Source organism: Oratosquilla oratoria, chromosome 18 (assembly GCF_046742065.1).
Source record: "Oratosquilla oratoria isolate Oo_2021 chromosome 18, ASM4674206v1, whole genome shotgun sequence".
Lineage (NCBI taxonomy): Eukaryota > Metazoa > Arthropoda > Malacostraca > Stomatopoda > Squillidae > Oratosquilla > Oratosquilla oratoria.
The window spans coordinates 65,807,852-65,822,924 of NC_134794.1; the positions used below are offsets into that span (position 1 = coordinate 65,807,852).

Sequence of the window (15,073 nt, forward strand, 5' to 3'; positions counted from 1 at the left end):
AAGGTATGCCTTGAGGGGAGGCTGGCTGTCTCAGAACGCGTCCCCTCACTTTGGTTTAACACACGCCTAGTCGCATTTGCACGTCACACTATTACTTTTATATGAGGTCTGTAATTAGGGTACATTTCATATCGCTCCCCAATCACGAATCCCTAACACTTGTGGTCAGTTTCAAATAATGTCTTGGACTGCCTTACAGGGGCCCCACTTGGCGCCGAACGTATATATAAACAAAAATTATAGGCTTTCAAATACTTAACATTCTAGAATACAAATTTCATACAGCTTGATATGCTTTCATATACAAGCATTCTAGAAAACAAATTTCATACAACTTTATATGCTTAATTGCTGTATTTCAATCTTAATCCTAATTCTACAGCTATCAATTCACTAAATTAACTGAGGCCGTAACCACAGATAATATGTAATAATAGTTTATTTACTTCAGAAAAATGTCTCTGTCGGGATTTATTCCTGACAGTAACAGTTGCTGGCTTAATTTCTTATGAAATGGTTGTATACTGAAAAATATAATCTAAATCTAAATAATTTCTTACGGGACTTAAATGGAAATAAGCTCTTTTTTTTATTATTGTTAGTATCCCAAGAATGTTATTCTATTCTTACCTGCGACAGTCTATATTCCTTATATTTGCTGATTAATTCAATATAATTATTATTGGCTTCAAATGCTTGTGAAATGAATGTTTAATAAAGAATAAATATTAATCGAAAATCTACAGTTACTGTTTTGTTATCCCGTATTAATTTTGTAATGTAAACAAAAGTGCACGCCTACACGGTACTGCAAGCAAAGTTAAATGTAAGGCAAGTAAGTGCTGAATGATATCTATTATATTGTAGTTTTAAAATATAATTAATATAGAATTTTAACCCTTTATATATCTTCCCCAGATAGATTGGTTTTAAGTCACGACATAAGCATTCAAGAGGAATTATTGGCCACTTATGGGACTTAAATTGGTTTCAATTATTTTGCTACACATTGAAGAGTGTATATCTACTAAAGGATATACAGAAATAAATTGGAACCTGGGCAGGATAAAAAGTGCCTATGAAACGTTACCTTTTTTATTTTGGGTATATAGGGACACAATTTAGGTAAGCAAGATAGGAATCATACATAACATAGGTTTTCTTTCACGGTCTGAGTAAACACTGCCACTGGGGAGGGCCTCAATGAACCTATTAATTTATTTTTAGTATTTATCATGTTATTATCAGGTATAATATGTCATATACCTTAATTGCTGTTACTCATTGATAAATATGTATTGACTATAAAAAAGATAAATTTTTAGAAATGCACACGTATGTGATATAGATAACAATAGGAAATTAAATATGTAAACTATAACACATCATCGTAATATATTTAATACTATGTATATTAAAATGTATATTAAATATATGTTTTTCTTGGCAGAAATCAAGGTATCATAATTATTTTAATTGTGCCTACTTATGCAGTACAGCATTAGAAAATTGAATATTAATTTTGTAAATTTTAATACATGAACATAATATGCAATTTTCTTGGTGGAAATAACAAAAAACATTGCTACAAGCAAATCTACTAACAAATGGAGCTGCTAGGATATGGTCCAGATGCCATGTTGTTGTCTGTCCAGTCCAGCAACTGTCAGATGATGGCTTTCATGTTGTTGACTGGGTGTTCTCCAACTCTAGGTAACATTAATAAATGCTATCACAAAGACAATAGGGCTTTCTTGGACTTTATGAGAGAACACGGGGTTCTGGCATCGTCTGTTAATTTCCTGAGGGATAATAATAATAATCAGGCTATCAACATCTGTAATGATGACCCAGGTGATCATTAGAATTTGAGGTACTGAATTACTAAATATAGGTTAGGTTAGAATAGAGGAATTTATCATCCTTATATTTATTCGACCTCGGGATCTATCAAAACATGGCGTATCATTCAACCGCTGCAACTTCGTTTGTTAGTAAATTAATTTTAGCAACTATTTTGTTATTGATGTCTGTCAAGAAAGTCGCATATTACGTTGATGGATTATAATTTACAAAATTAATTATTAATTTTCTGTTGCTATATTGCACAGGTGTGCACTTCTACAAATTTACTGAAATCAATAACAGGAAAAGTTGCTAAAAGCTATACTCAAATAAATATAGCTGCTACAACTACTTGAGATGCCATCTTTGTTTTGGTTGATGCAGAAATCAAAGAAATTAAAGTATGATAAATTCATCCATTCTAACCTAACTTACCTAACCTCACCTAACCTAACTTGAATTTAGTAATGCAGTACCTGTAATCCTAGAGGTCAACAGGGTTGCCGTTCTCTTTGACTTCGAAATCTATCAAAACAAAGATGGTTTCATGGGAATTGCTGCAACTCCATTTATTCGAGCATCATTTTTAGCAATGTTTTCTGTTATTGATTTCTGCCAAGAAGAACATACATTACATTAATGTATTATAATTTACAAAATTAGTATTTAATTTTCTAATGCTATATTGTGTAGGTGTGCGCTTCTAAAAAAGATACCATAAAAATTCAAATTTTAATTATGTAGTGAACTAAATTGGCTTCACATAGGTGATTCACATCTTACAAGTTTTTAATGGTTAGTGGATCTAAAAGGGTTGCTCCTCTGTGCTCCACTTGTCAAATTGATCTATCAAATGAATTGTAATTGAATGCACAATGCTTTCTATTCAACATAGGGCAAATTTACTATCAGATAAGTCAGTATTAGATATTTTAAAATATTTTAAAGATATTAATGTTTTACGGTAGTTAATTCTTTTTTCTTAACATTTATGTGTAAATGAGAGTTTGGTATGGTTTAATTAATATATTTAGTATATATATTAGTGTTGGTAGTGTGAATGTGTTGTGTCAGGAAGCCATATAATTGTATTCATTAAATATATATTTATTAACAGACGTGTGCTGAATGACCTTCCAGGTCTGGCACTTGGTATTAGACCAAAAACTCATAAATCAAATCAAATCAAATATCCTTCCTATAAGGATGTTGACATCCATAACTCTTCCTATCCTTCCTTTGGATACCACTACATAGTCCATTAATTCCTTGTCAACTACCTTTACATCCCATGTATAATTATGCTTGACTTTCTTCACACTGTGTTTGCTATCATCAACTAGTGTTTCCACCATCAACTCTCCACTATAATTTTTACCTGGCACTCCAAACTTCCTGACCACTCCATCGTTTGGTTCATCACCCTATTCTAGCATTGAAATATCCCAATACTACTAGATTTATATATTCCCGACCACTCCATCTATTGGTTCATGCCCTACTTGAGATTCCCAATACTACTACATTGACATTTCTTCCAAAACTCTTTGAGCACTCTTTTAAATCTATCCTAAAGGCCTCCCTTTCCTCAGTTCTTTTCACTACCATGTCCATATGCACTCACAAAAACCCACATCTCCTATTTCAGTTTCATTTTCATCCACATTAACTTTGAAGATACATTTCACTCCTTGCATTTTCCTTTCTCATCACTTACCAGATAAGAGGGTGGAGAAGAGTGGAGTATGTAGGGGATGGAATGGGTGGGAGTGGTTTTTATGCCTTTTTCTTTTGGCTACCTTCTGTGTAAGGGGGAAAAAAGCCTTTGGTAGAGCTACCCCTTCCCTCCCTCACCCCTTCTTCATTCCTGATGCTTTCCTCACCATACTCCCAAACTCAAAATCATCCCTCCCTTTCACCTAGTTTTACTTGGTGCTAACACATCCATTTTCCTTCTCACAAACATACTACCTATCTTTCCTTTTTACTGGTTAGAAGTCTTTCAGACCCACTTATGCCTTGACTTCTTGTAAATGAGTATACAGAGAGCATGATGCCTAGTTCCATCACTCTGTCCTACTTTCACCTTTTATGACTTGCATGGGAAACACAGTGACTAAAGTCCCTCCTCCCTATATCGCATGGGACACAAGGGAAAAGAAAAAGTATGCAGAATATTTTCAAGGGAACATCATAACTGATGGATAGTTTTAGTATAAAAATAGCATCATTCTTCTAGGAGATTTTACTCCAACATAGATAAAATATGTGGCTCAAGTCTGTAGGGGTGCTCCAGAAGTCCCCAAAGCATTGGCTGCATGCTTATTTGCAATTAACACATACTGTACATACATACATATACCAAAGGCTTTTTCCCCCTTACAATGGAGGTAGCCAAAAAGAGAAAGGCATAAAAACCATTCCCACCCATTCCATCCCTAATACACTCCACTGCCCTCCACCCTCCCTCTTATCTTGGCACCTCCTGGATGATGGGTCATCCCTGCATCTTGTCCACTACCCTGGGTCAGAGGCAGTGTCGCAAGACACAGCACATCCACAGCAAGGCCGCTTCATTAAATTGGCGACTCCCCCTCTCCGTCTCCAATTAATACCACACAATAACATGCAGTCAGTACCCCTAGTTCAGGGGTCATTACCCCAGCACAGGGTAAACATGAAATCAGTACCCCAGTTCAGCATGCAACAGAGATGGATGAGGTGATGGGATACATGTATAAGAATGATGCAATTGATGATCAAGTTTGGGAGAGTGTATGAGAAAAGAAAGTTATGAGTGAATAAGGTTAAAAGTTAAGTTAAGACATGTACAAGTAATGTTGAAGGTGGCAAGATGATTGTAATGGTGAGATTATTTGGAAAAGTAAGTTTTGATAAGGATGGTTTCATAATTTTAAAGAAGGAATAGACTTTGATTACAAAAATGCAATGCATACACCTACTTGTATAAAGAGAGCATTGAACAGTTCCATCACAAGTGATTTACTATAATCGTCGTGAATCATGCATATTACTTGCTCTTTACTAGTTCTCACAGTGTAAAAGTAGTAGTTGGTAGTACAACATTTATTTCTCACAGAGGTCTTCAGAAGCAGACCATCCCTAACAATTTCCGTGGAGGTGACTTTCATACAGTACAGGGTCACTTTGAGAAGGCTCTTACTAAATTCGCAGCAGGACCGCTGAGCTGCTCAAGTCGAACAGATGCAGGTTAGGTTGTTGATTGCTGTATTTTGTAAACTTTTATTTTACCCACTTACCTATGTTTCCTCTTATCATTTTTGTTGAATATGTGTATGTTTACCTAATTGTGTATAACTATAATGTATGAGGATAGAGTGTGGCAGGATTGTATTCCTATCCACACTGTTGATAAGTTCTTCGGAGGCTTAGAGATGGAGAGTTTGGTGACCAGGTGACCAATGAGTAGTGGGTTTTTCAAATGTAAGCAGTGATGAGCTTAATGGATTTATTCTGCGTGGATAGCAGGAGACTGGTTGCCTGCTCAAGTCCATAGTGAAATCTGAATCTGTCCACTGAGCATTGAACCATGGTGAAGAAGGGTTTGGTGTCAGTTGACACTTCATCAATTTACAGATAGCATTTGTACACAAGAGGCCAAAAGTGGCGTGAAACTAATTGAGTGATACAATCAATATTTTGCTAATTACAATAAATATACCTAACCTAGAACAATAGGATAACATAGCATAAATGAAATGGAACAAGAAGGAAAAAATATATACAGAAGAAATATAATTTGTATGGTAGTCTTTAACAGTTGCCTTGTGGAAGTTGACCCGCAGAGCTGACTGTTGGGATCTGACCTAGGTTGTGAGGTCTCTTTCCCGCATTATTGTGGGAAATCAGGTCTTTCTGGTGACCTAGTACCACATTACTCCTAAAATGTGTGTGTCTTCATGTGCATACTGCTGGAGTGAATGTTAACTTTGTACAACATGCTGTGACGTGCTTTGTGACGTCACTCTCTTGCAGTCTGTCTTGATTGCAACAAAAGCCATGCTCATGGGGTCCCATCTTTATTGATCAAGCTTTACTTTTAACTTCATTTATGGTGTCTTCCTGAATTATCTCCCACAAATTGATGTGTCTTTAGGCAAGGTGTTTCCTAAACCATCCCAGCACTCTTTCATCAGCCCTAACTGCCAGCACCCTTTCCACCCAAGCTTTCCTCCTAACCTCATAATTTCTCACTCTATCCATCTCAAACACATTTAAATTTCTCCGTTCTTCCTCCCATAAATTCCAAGTCTCTACCCCATACCTTGTGATAGGTACAATTACTCCTTCTTGTAATATTTTCTTTTTATCCGTCTCCAGATATATATTTCTCATTGCACTTGTCATTGATTCAAGACATTTACTTCTCTCACTCTACAGTCTACTTCCATCCCACTCATCCATTCCCTGCTACATAGAACCTTAAATACTTAAAGCTATCCACTTCTTCCAACCTCCTTTAAGACTTGCCTACAATTTACTGCCACCCTTGTACATCACATCACCTTATTTTTACCCATGTTTATTTTCAACTTCCTCCTGTGTCATGAACTACCTTAGACCCCCCTTTGACCCAGCCACAAGTACAGTGACATCAGTAAACAACAACTGACTCACTTCCTACTTCCAGCCATTCTTTCTAACCATCTCCAATCCTATGCCCATTACCCTCATATTTCATGCTCTACCAACCCATCCATGTACACGTTGAACAACCATGGTGACATAACACAACTTTAATAAAATCCCACCTTCACCCCAAACTACTCGCTCTCTCCAACCCTAAAGCAAGCTCTTCTCAATCAATCGGCCATCCTGAGTCCACTGCTTGCTGCTCCTTGATTTCTCACCTCTTCACCCCTCTCCTGCAAGCAGACCAAGTTGGGACATGACTTGAAACTCGCAGTCATTCTCTCCGTTTTCATCTTTTCGTCCACCCCCCCCTTTTCTCGCACTGAAACCAAGCTATCATTATTTGGCACCCAACATTCATTTCTAAATACACACACACACACCAATAACTCTTTCCCCTTACAAGGGAGGTAGCCAAAAAACAAAGGCATAAAATCCACTCTCACCCATTCAATCCCCACATATTCCACTCTCATTCATCCTCCTCCCTTCATCAGTTTGCCTTCAAACCAACTTAACCACTTCAGTATGAATCAAATTCTCACACGCAGCATTGGCTGCCATAGGTATGATGTATCACACTACTCACATTATAAAATATGAAGTCACTGCTGTATTACTCATTCTCTTACTCTGAGTAATAATAAACACAGAAAACATTATCAAAGCAATTCACAGAATCTGGATGTAGCTCATGTACAACTACAAAAAAATATACTGTATAATCAAGATGCCGACACCAGTACGCTTGTGTACCTACTCGCACCTCATGACACCTACGTGGGTGTCATCATACCAAAGATTTGGCTGCCTAAAGTGGGGCAAGACTACCAGCCTAACAATTAGGATGTACCAAAATTACCCCCACTGGACACCTACATACAAAAACCAAAATCCTCCCAAAAGAACACCACATGAAAATGGTAGAACACAATTCTATACCAGGACTCTAAATGACACACTCTTTAGAATACATTTCAAAAGTACCATCATCAGATTGCTACAAAAAACTATAACAGCAGCATGTTACTCAAACATCTATAAACAACCTACCACCTACATCATACAAAAAATCCACTGTGAAACACATGCACACCCAAATCACTAAACAAGCCCTTCAAGGAAGTCCAAACTCAGTTATTTAATAACAATCCCCAGATATAAGACCCACAGAGAAAAATGATGAAAAGCTGGAGAGTAGGGATGGAAAGGGAGGTGGCAGATAGAGCTGATGAAAAAATACTGGGACGGTTTGTGCACATGGAAAGAATGAGTGAAGAAAGACTAGCAAAAAGTGTGGAAGGCAGAGGTGGATGGCGTGAACTTGAGACTTAGAATGAGATGGATGGATAGGGTGAAGGTGGCCCTGAGTAGAAGGGGAATGTTTGTTGAGCAGGAAAGGGAGAAGGTAAAAGATATATGTGAGCAGAGAATGGTTGTGAATGGTCTGTAGATTGTCACAGCACAAAGGGGTTTCTCCTTGTCTTCACTATTTTCATATGAGGGGACAAGGAAGAAGGGTTGCCATGTAAATGAAGCAGTGAGGTCAGGCTGTGGATGTGCTGTGTTTTGCTATTGGCTTGGTTAGGGTGGGTGGTCTTGGCTAGTTACCTCTCTTATAACTGGGAAGAAGGCTTTGATATGTAGAGTAGAATAATAATATTATTGTTATCATTGCTTTATCTTTTATTTAGTTATTAATCTTTATTCACTTATTATTTTTTCAGGAGTCCATGCTCTCAGAACCACAGCACATGTTGATTTAAAACCAGGAAGAAATGGAGAGTATCCTTCTCCAAATTATGTGACCAAAGTACTTAATTGTTGCTTTTATAAAGAAAAATTAGGCATAAGGTAAGGCGTTTCTTGAAATCTGTAAGTTGTGATGATAAGATGACAGATTATGTATTTACTTAGTTGTAGTCACTTTCCATAATCATGATAGTAATTTCCCAATTATTTTGAATCTTATGTTCCTGGCATACATTTCATGAAGTAACCTGGTCTTCCTGCCAGCCAAAATCTATCACACATCAAGTCATATGCTCTTCTCTGCTGTTCCATAATATCTTTGTATACCAGTTAATGAGCCATCTTGTACCTTTAACATTTCACCAATCTTATCCTCATTTGATTTTGTTGTGGCCTTGTTTACTTTTATAGAATTGAGAAGATTAGTTCTCTCGCTTGTCAGTCTCATTTTCTCTTTTAAGTTAACCAATTTCTGCTTTCTGAGCTAGGTTTGTATCTTTTTCTCATTTAAGCTTTTGCTCTATGTCACGAAACTTTGAACCAATTGTGAAGTCACATCCAGTATAAGTTATTGTGACCTTGGAAGTTATTCCTTTCTTTTATTTTAAACTCGGTATCATCCGTTGTTTGCGGACGACACTGCGCTTGTGGCAGGGTCAGAGGAGGGATTGAGGAAGCTGGTGGCAGAGTTTGGGAGAGTATGTGATAGAAGAAAGCTAAAGATAAATGTGGGTAAAAGTAAGGTGATGAGATGTACAAGGGGTGAAAGTGGCAGTAGACTGGAAGTGAACATTAAGGGAGAGCGACTGGAGGAAGTGGATAGTTTTAGATACAAAGGATTACAAAGGCAAAGCATGCCGACAGGAGACCTTTTGATCCATATCTAGGTCGGATGCAAAAAAAAAAAAAATAAAAAAAAATAAAAAAAAATAAAAAAAAAATTAAAACTATAACAATGTAAATAACAATTAAAATACATAAATAAATGCATTGGTATAGTTGAATAACAAACAAACAGGTAAATAGTAATTGATAATAAATTGACATATAACTAATAATAAATGAAAATCAGACAGACAAATTATAACAAAACAAAAACAAATAATATAACATAAATTATAATAATTACAGCATCTTACTTAGGTATTTATCTAAATGATTCTTAAAGCTTCGAACTGAACTACATTGCACTACCTGTGCAGGAAGTTTATTCCATTCATTAACTACACGGTTGGCAAAGTTGTTTCTACCTACTTCCAAATTGAATCTATTTCCGGACAGTTTGAGACCATTGTTTCTTGTCTGATTCTCATTCAATGTGAAAATTTGGTCACTTTTGATGTTGTCAATTCCCTTTAAAATCTTAAAGACCTGTATCAAGTCACCTCTGAGTCTACGCTTTTTTAGGGAAAACAGATTCATGTGCTTAAGTCGATTTTCGTATGATTTATTTTTGATATTTGGAATCAGTTTTGTGGCTCGCCGTTGTACTTTTTCCAGTCTGTCAATGTCTTTAATGAGATTCGGTGACCATACGGAAACAGCATATTCCAAATGTGGACGAACTAACGATTTATATAGCTTGTTAATGAGTGATGGACTTTTGAAATCAAAAGATCGCGCAATCAATCCCAGAATCTTATTTGCTTTCTCAGAGGCTGAAATACACTGCTTGGATGATTTGAGGTCGTTACTGATAATTACGCCGAGATCTTTTTCACTATCCACTTTTGTTAACGAATTTCCAAATAACTTGTAATCGTACTTGCTGTTATTTTTACCTATGTGCATTACCTTGCATTTACTTGTGTTAAATTTCATTAGCCACTTTTCAGACCATTGCTGTAATTTATCTAAATCTTCTTGAATATCTAATTGGTTTGAGTGATCATTTGCCACTCCGCACAGTTTTGTATCATCAGCAAATTTGGAAACAGTAGATTTTAGTCCATGGTCTATATCATTTATATATATGAATAGAAGTGGCCCAAGAACGGAACCCTGAGGAACTCCACTTGCAACACTTTTCCATCCAGAAGTTTTTCCATTTAAAACAACTCTCTGTTTTCGACCTTTCAACCAATTACTAGTCCAACCTAATAGGCTACCACTTATTCCATGCAAAGCTAATTTAGTAAGTAGTCTTTCGTGTGGGACGGTATCAAAAGCTTTTGCAAAGTCTAGATATATTAAATCTATATTGTTTCTTTTGTCATAATTCGAGACAACTGTGTTGTAGAATTCGAGTAAGTTAGTCACGCAAGAACGTTTCCGTCTGAAACCATGTTGGCTATCATTTATCAAACGGTTACTTTCTAAATGATATTTGATAGCATCTCTGATGATAGTTTCCATTATTTTTCCTACGATCGAAGTCAAACTAATAGGCCTATAGTTATTTGGTTTCTTTTTGTCACCTCTTTTGAATATGGGAGTAACGTTAGCTAGCTTCCATTCTCTTGGGACAAGTGTAGCAGGAAAAGGTGGAGTGAAGGTGGAGGTAGAATGTAGATTGAGAGAAGCGAGTAAATGCCTTGGTGGTTTAAAGAGTGTAATGAGAAATAGACATTTGGGAATGGATGCGAAGAGGAGACTGTATGAAGGAGTGATTGTGCCAACAGCACTGTATGGGGCAGAAACGTGGAACATAAGAGAAGAAGAGAGAAGGAGTTTGAATGTGTTTGAGATGAGGTGTCTGAGAAGTATGGTGGGGGTTACTAGGTTAGATAGAGTGAGAAATGAGGAGGTGAGGAGGAGAACAGGGGTGAAAAAGGATTTGGGAGAGAGGGTTGATGAAAGAATATTAGGATGGTTTGGACACATGGAAAGAATGAGTGAAGAAAGACTAGTAAAAGAGGTATGGAAGGCAGATGTGGAGGGAGTGAAGATGAGGGGACGTCCTAGGATGAGGTGGATGGATGGGGTGAAGGGGGCTTTGGGGAAGAGGGGAATGTCTGTTGAGGAAGGAAGGGAGAGGACGGAAGACAGAGGTGAGTGGAGAATGGTTGTATATGGATGATATTGTGACTGCATGGGGAGAAATGGGCGGGGGGGTGGGGGGTGGGGTAGTGTGTGTGAGTGAGTTTTGACGCAGCCCGAAGGGATTTCTCCCCGTCCTCTCCTTATATGCAAGGGGGGACGGAGAGGGGGGGTCGCCGATTAAATGAAGCGGCCTTGCTGTGGATGTGCTGTGTCCTGCGACACTGCTTCTGACCCAGGGCGGTGGGCAGGGTGCAGGGATGACCCGTCATCCAGGAGGTGCTCAGATGAGAGGAAGGGTGGGAGGGGTGTGGAGTGTATTTAGGGATGAAATGGGTGGGAGTGTTTTTATGCCTTTCCCTTTTTGGCTACCTCCCTTGGAAGGGGGAAAAAGCCTTGGTATATGTATGTATGTATCATCCTGATCAATTTCCCTAATGAAATTACTCACCTGTATTTGTGGAAAACCTTTGAAATTTGCCATTTATATGAAAATTAACACTATTATATGGACAAATTTAAATGAGTTCTGAACAATTTTGTTTCCTATCCTTAGTGACAACAGATTTTTTCCCTCTGTCTCTCTCTTTCTCTCTCACTCTCTCTGTCTCTCTCTCCCTGTCTCACCACAAACATTAACCCTTCTCTCATTTTATCTTCTCATTTGGTTCTTCAGGAGGTTTATTTATTGTTCCCCTACTGTAGATGAATTTCTTTTTGGATTTTGTAAATGTGGTGGGAAAGGGATGAGTGGGAAATTGAGAAAGCGAGTGGTTTGAAGTAAAGGTGGGACTGACAGGGCTGTGTTATGTTGCCATGGCTGTTCTCTGTGTACATGGACAGGGTGGTGCTTGAGCTAAAGGCAAGGGCAATGGGCAGGGGACCGGAGATTGTTAAAGTAAAATAGAGAAAAGTAGAAGGTGAGCCAGTTGTTGTTTGCTTGTGGCAGGGTCAGAGGAGGAATTAAGGGAGTTAGTGACAGTTTGGAAAGGTATGCAGTAGGAGAAAGTTGAAGATACTTGGAATTTAAGAGAGGCTGAGAAAAAAGTTTAAATGTGTTTGAGATGAAATGTCTGAGAATTATGGTAGGGGTTACTAGGTTGGATAGAGTGAGAAATGAGGAGGAAAGTGGGAGTGGAAAAGGAGATGACAGATAGGGCTGATGAAAGATTATTGGGATGGTTTGGACACGTTGAAAGAATGAGTGATGAAAGAGTAAAAGAAGTATGGAAGGCAGAGGTGAGGGGAGGGAACTTGAGGGGATGATCGAGGATGAGTTGGATGGATGGGATGAAGGAGGCATTGAGTAAGAGGAGAATGTCTTGAGCAAGGAAGGGAGAAGGGAAGAGATAGGGATGATTGGAGAATGACTGTTTATGGATGATACTGAAATGCAAGGAAGTGAGGGATGGGGGGATAGTGGGTACTACATGTGAATGATATTTTGATGCAGCCTGAAGGGATTTCTCCATGTCTTCTCTTTTTCTGCTTGAGTAGAGTGAGAGGAGGGTCACTGATTACGTGAAGCAGCTTTGCTATGGATGTATTGTCTTGCTGAATTGCATTTGACCCCTGGCAGTTGGCAGATGCAGGGATGACCCATCATCCATGTGGAGCTGAGATGGAATAAGTGAAAAGAGTGGTGGAGGGAATTGAAATTGATGGGAATAGGCACATGCCTCTGACTTAGCTACCTCCTTATATGGGGGAAAAAGCTCTTGGTATATAGATAGAGAACAGTTTGGGTTCATCTTTTCATTTATCTACTACACTTCTTTCAAAATTGGTTTCTTCCTTTGAATTCTTGTATAGCCATTCATAACTTGTTTGCAAGCTTCTTTTGTTTTATTACTTCTTTTCTTCCTCTTTTTTCCTCAAGCCATGTCCCTGGCCTTTTTTTTTCAATCTCACACTTTTTGTTAAACCAATCCTGTTTCTGTTTCTTCCTTTCTCTTGTTTTTGGCACATGTTTGTTCACTCCTAGTTTGTAAATGCCAAGAAAGATTTCCCATTTCCTCCTTATTCCTGTGGTATTCATGAATACCCCTCAGTTTATTTCTACAAAGAATTTTTCAACCCTTAGTAATATGCTTTCCTAAAATTGAGTCCCCCTTGTCTGTGTTATTCAGTCCTTGGCTCTATTTCCTCATCCCTCAGCTGAAATTCAGTAGTAATATAGTCACTTTTTCCTATTGGGGAAATGTAGTTCAAGGAGCTGATGATGTCTGGCTCTTTGGTTAGTAATTGATCTAATCTTGTGGGAGTGTCATCTCCTCTTACCCAGATTACTTCCTGTACCCACTGGGTCATTGTGTTCTCCATTACTATACTCAATAGTGTATTTCCCCAGGAATCGGCTTTGCCACTTGCTTCCCATTCCTCCCAGTTGACCTCACCACAATTAAAATCTCCAATAAGTACTATGTTGCTACTTTGTTCAATATTTTTCTTTAGGAAAAGAACTGTATTGAATAACATTTCATATTCAATTTCATTCCAAGCTCTTGTGCACATGTGTGCACACATACCAAAGGCGCTTTTCCTATTATAATCTAGGTGGCTTAGTCAAAACATATATTGTCAATATCGTTAATTCTATTTTATTTTTTTTATTTTTATTTTTTTTTCCAGAGTTCAAGAAACTCGTATAGTACCAGACACTTTTCATAGCAGATATGATGCAATAGAAAGGACATATTTGTATCGTCTTATTGTCGTGAAACCAGAAGCTTTGGAAGCATGTGAGCCAGTTTCACCACTCTTCTTAGACCATTTCATTCCTGTGCCAGAAATTGATCGGGCTTATATTATCAAGTAAGTATTTTTTTTTTTTCTATATATATTTTAAGATTGGTTAAAAATATAGGAGACACTTCATTAATCAAATTTATGTATAAATGCCCAAGAAAGGATTCAAGCTTCCTACTGGCCTGTCTTTCTCCTCTTCCTTGTATCAAGAATGATGGAAAGATTATTTATTTTGATAATTCAAGGTGTCTTATCAATTCTGCTTTCAGACCTCCTTTTGATGCAAGAATAGCACATGAAGTCTGTGGACTGTTTGAGGGTGAACATGACTTTGCAACTTTTCAAGCAGCCCTCAGCAAGAGTAGCTATCCCAGAGAAACAAAGCGTAACATTGATAAGTTTTGTATAACCCCTGGCAAGCCCCTTTTTGATCCTAGTTATTATCAAGCCTATGAGAGGTTGAATTTCTGGGATATTACTGTCACAGCCAAGTCTTTTCTGTACAAGCAGGCAAGTGATTCGTTGTATGATATTTAAGATAACTATTTATCAGGGAAGCTTTAGGTTAACCTGTTTTTTGGGACAGTCTTATTTTTAGTTACTTGGAATTAGTATGTTGCCCTTGTGTTCTCTTACAAGAAAGTAGCTATGGTCACCAGGCTCAGCCCAGTCACTCGTTAAAGAGAATGTGTTGTCTGGAAAGAATGAACATAGGATGGCATAGTGTTTACTTAATTGCACAATATTCTTATATTCAGTGTTTAGAGATATAACACTGGTCTACAAGGTTTTTGGTGTTCAGGAAATAAAAGTCATTCCTATAGTAAATTGGTCTCCTGAATCCAAAAATAACCTTCATTTTGACTGATCAGGTCTAGTTTTGAAGTTACCGAATTTCCGTATAATCACAATGTGTGTACGTCCACTCTAATTTTCTTTGCCATATCTAATTCTAATTTTCTATTTCTCCCGATTTTTTGAGATGTGGTGAATTCAGCAACAGAAAATGAGGAAGATGTCGTCTTCCAGAAGGTTTTGCATAAATTCTCCAAATGTGTTTTGTTATGTTTTTGGA

General features: G+C 37.6%; 1 protein-coding gene across 2 annotated transcripts in view; it reads left to right on the top strand.

Annotated features, from left to right (window-relative positions):
* Positions 1–793: 793 nt before the first annotated feature.
* LOC143035350 (tRNA pseudouridine synthase-like 1) overlaps positions 794–15,073 on the top strand; it is a 29,447-nt gene continuing 15,167 nt past the window's right edge. Inside the window, exons 1-6 of one of the 2 annotated variants that reach the window (XM_076202341.1) lie at positions 794–826; positions 919–1,125; positions 4,946–5,076; positions 8,247–8,373; positions 13,882–14,064; positions 14,268–14,508. In XM_076202341.1, coding sequence (XP_076058456.1) covers positions 1,079–1,125; positions 4,946–5,076; positions 8,247–8,373; positions 13,882–14,064; positions 14,268–14,508 — 729 coding nt within the window. In that variant the 5' untranslated portion in view covers positions 794–826; positions 919–1,078. Of the gene's footprint in view, positions 836–918; positions 1,126–4,945; positions 5,077–8,246; positions 8,374–13,881; positions 14,065–14,267; positions 14,509–15,073 lie in introns of both variants that reach the window. The other variant, XM_076202342.1, reaches the window with a different exon arrangement.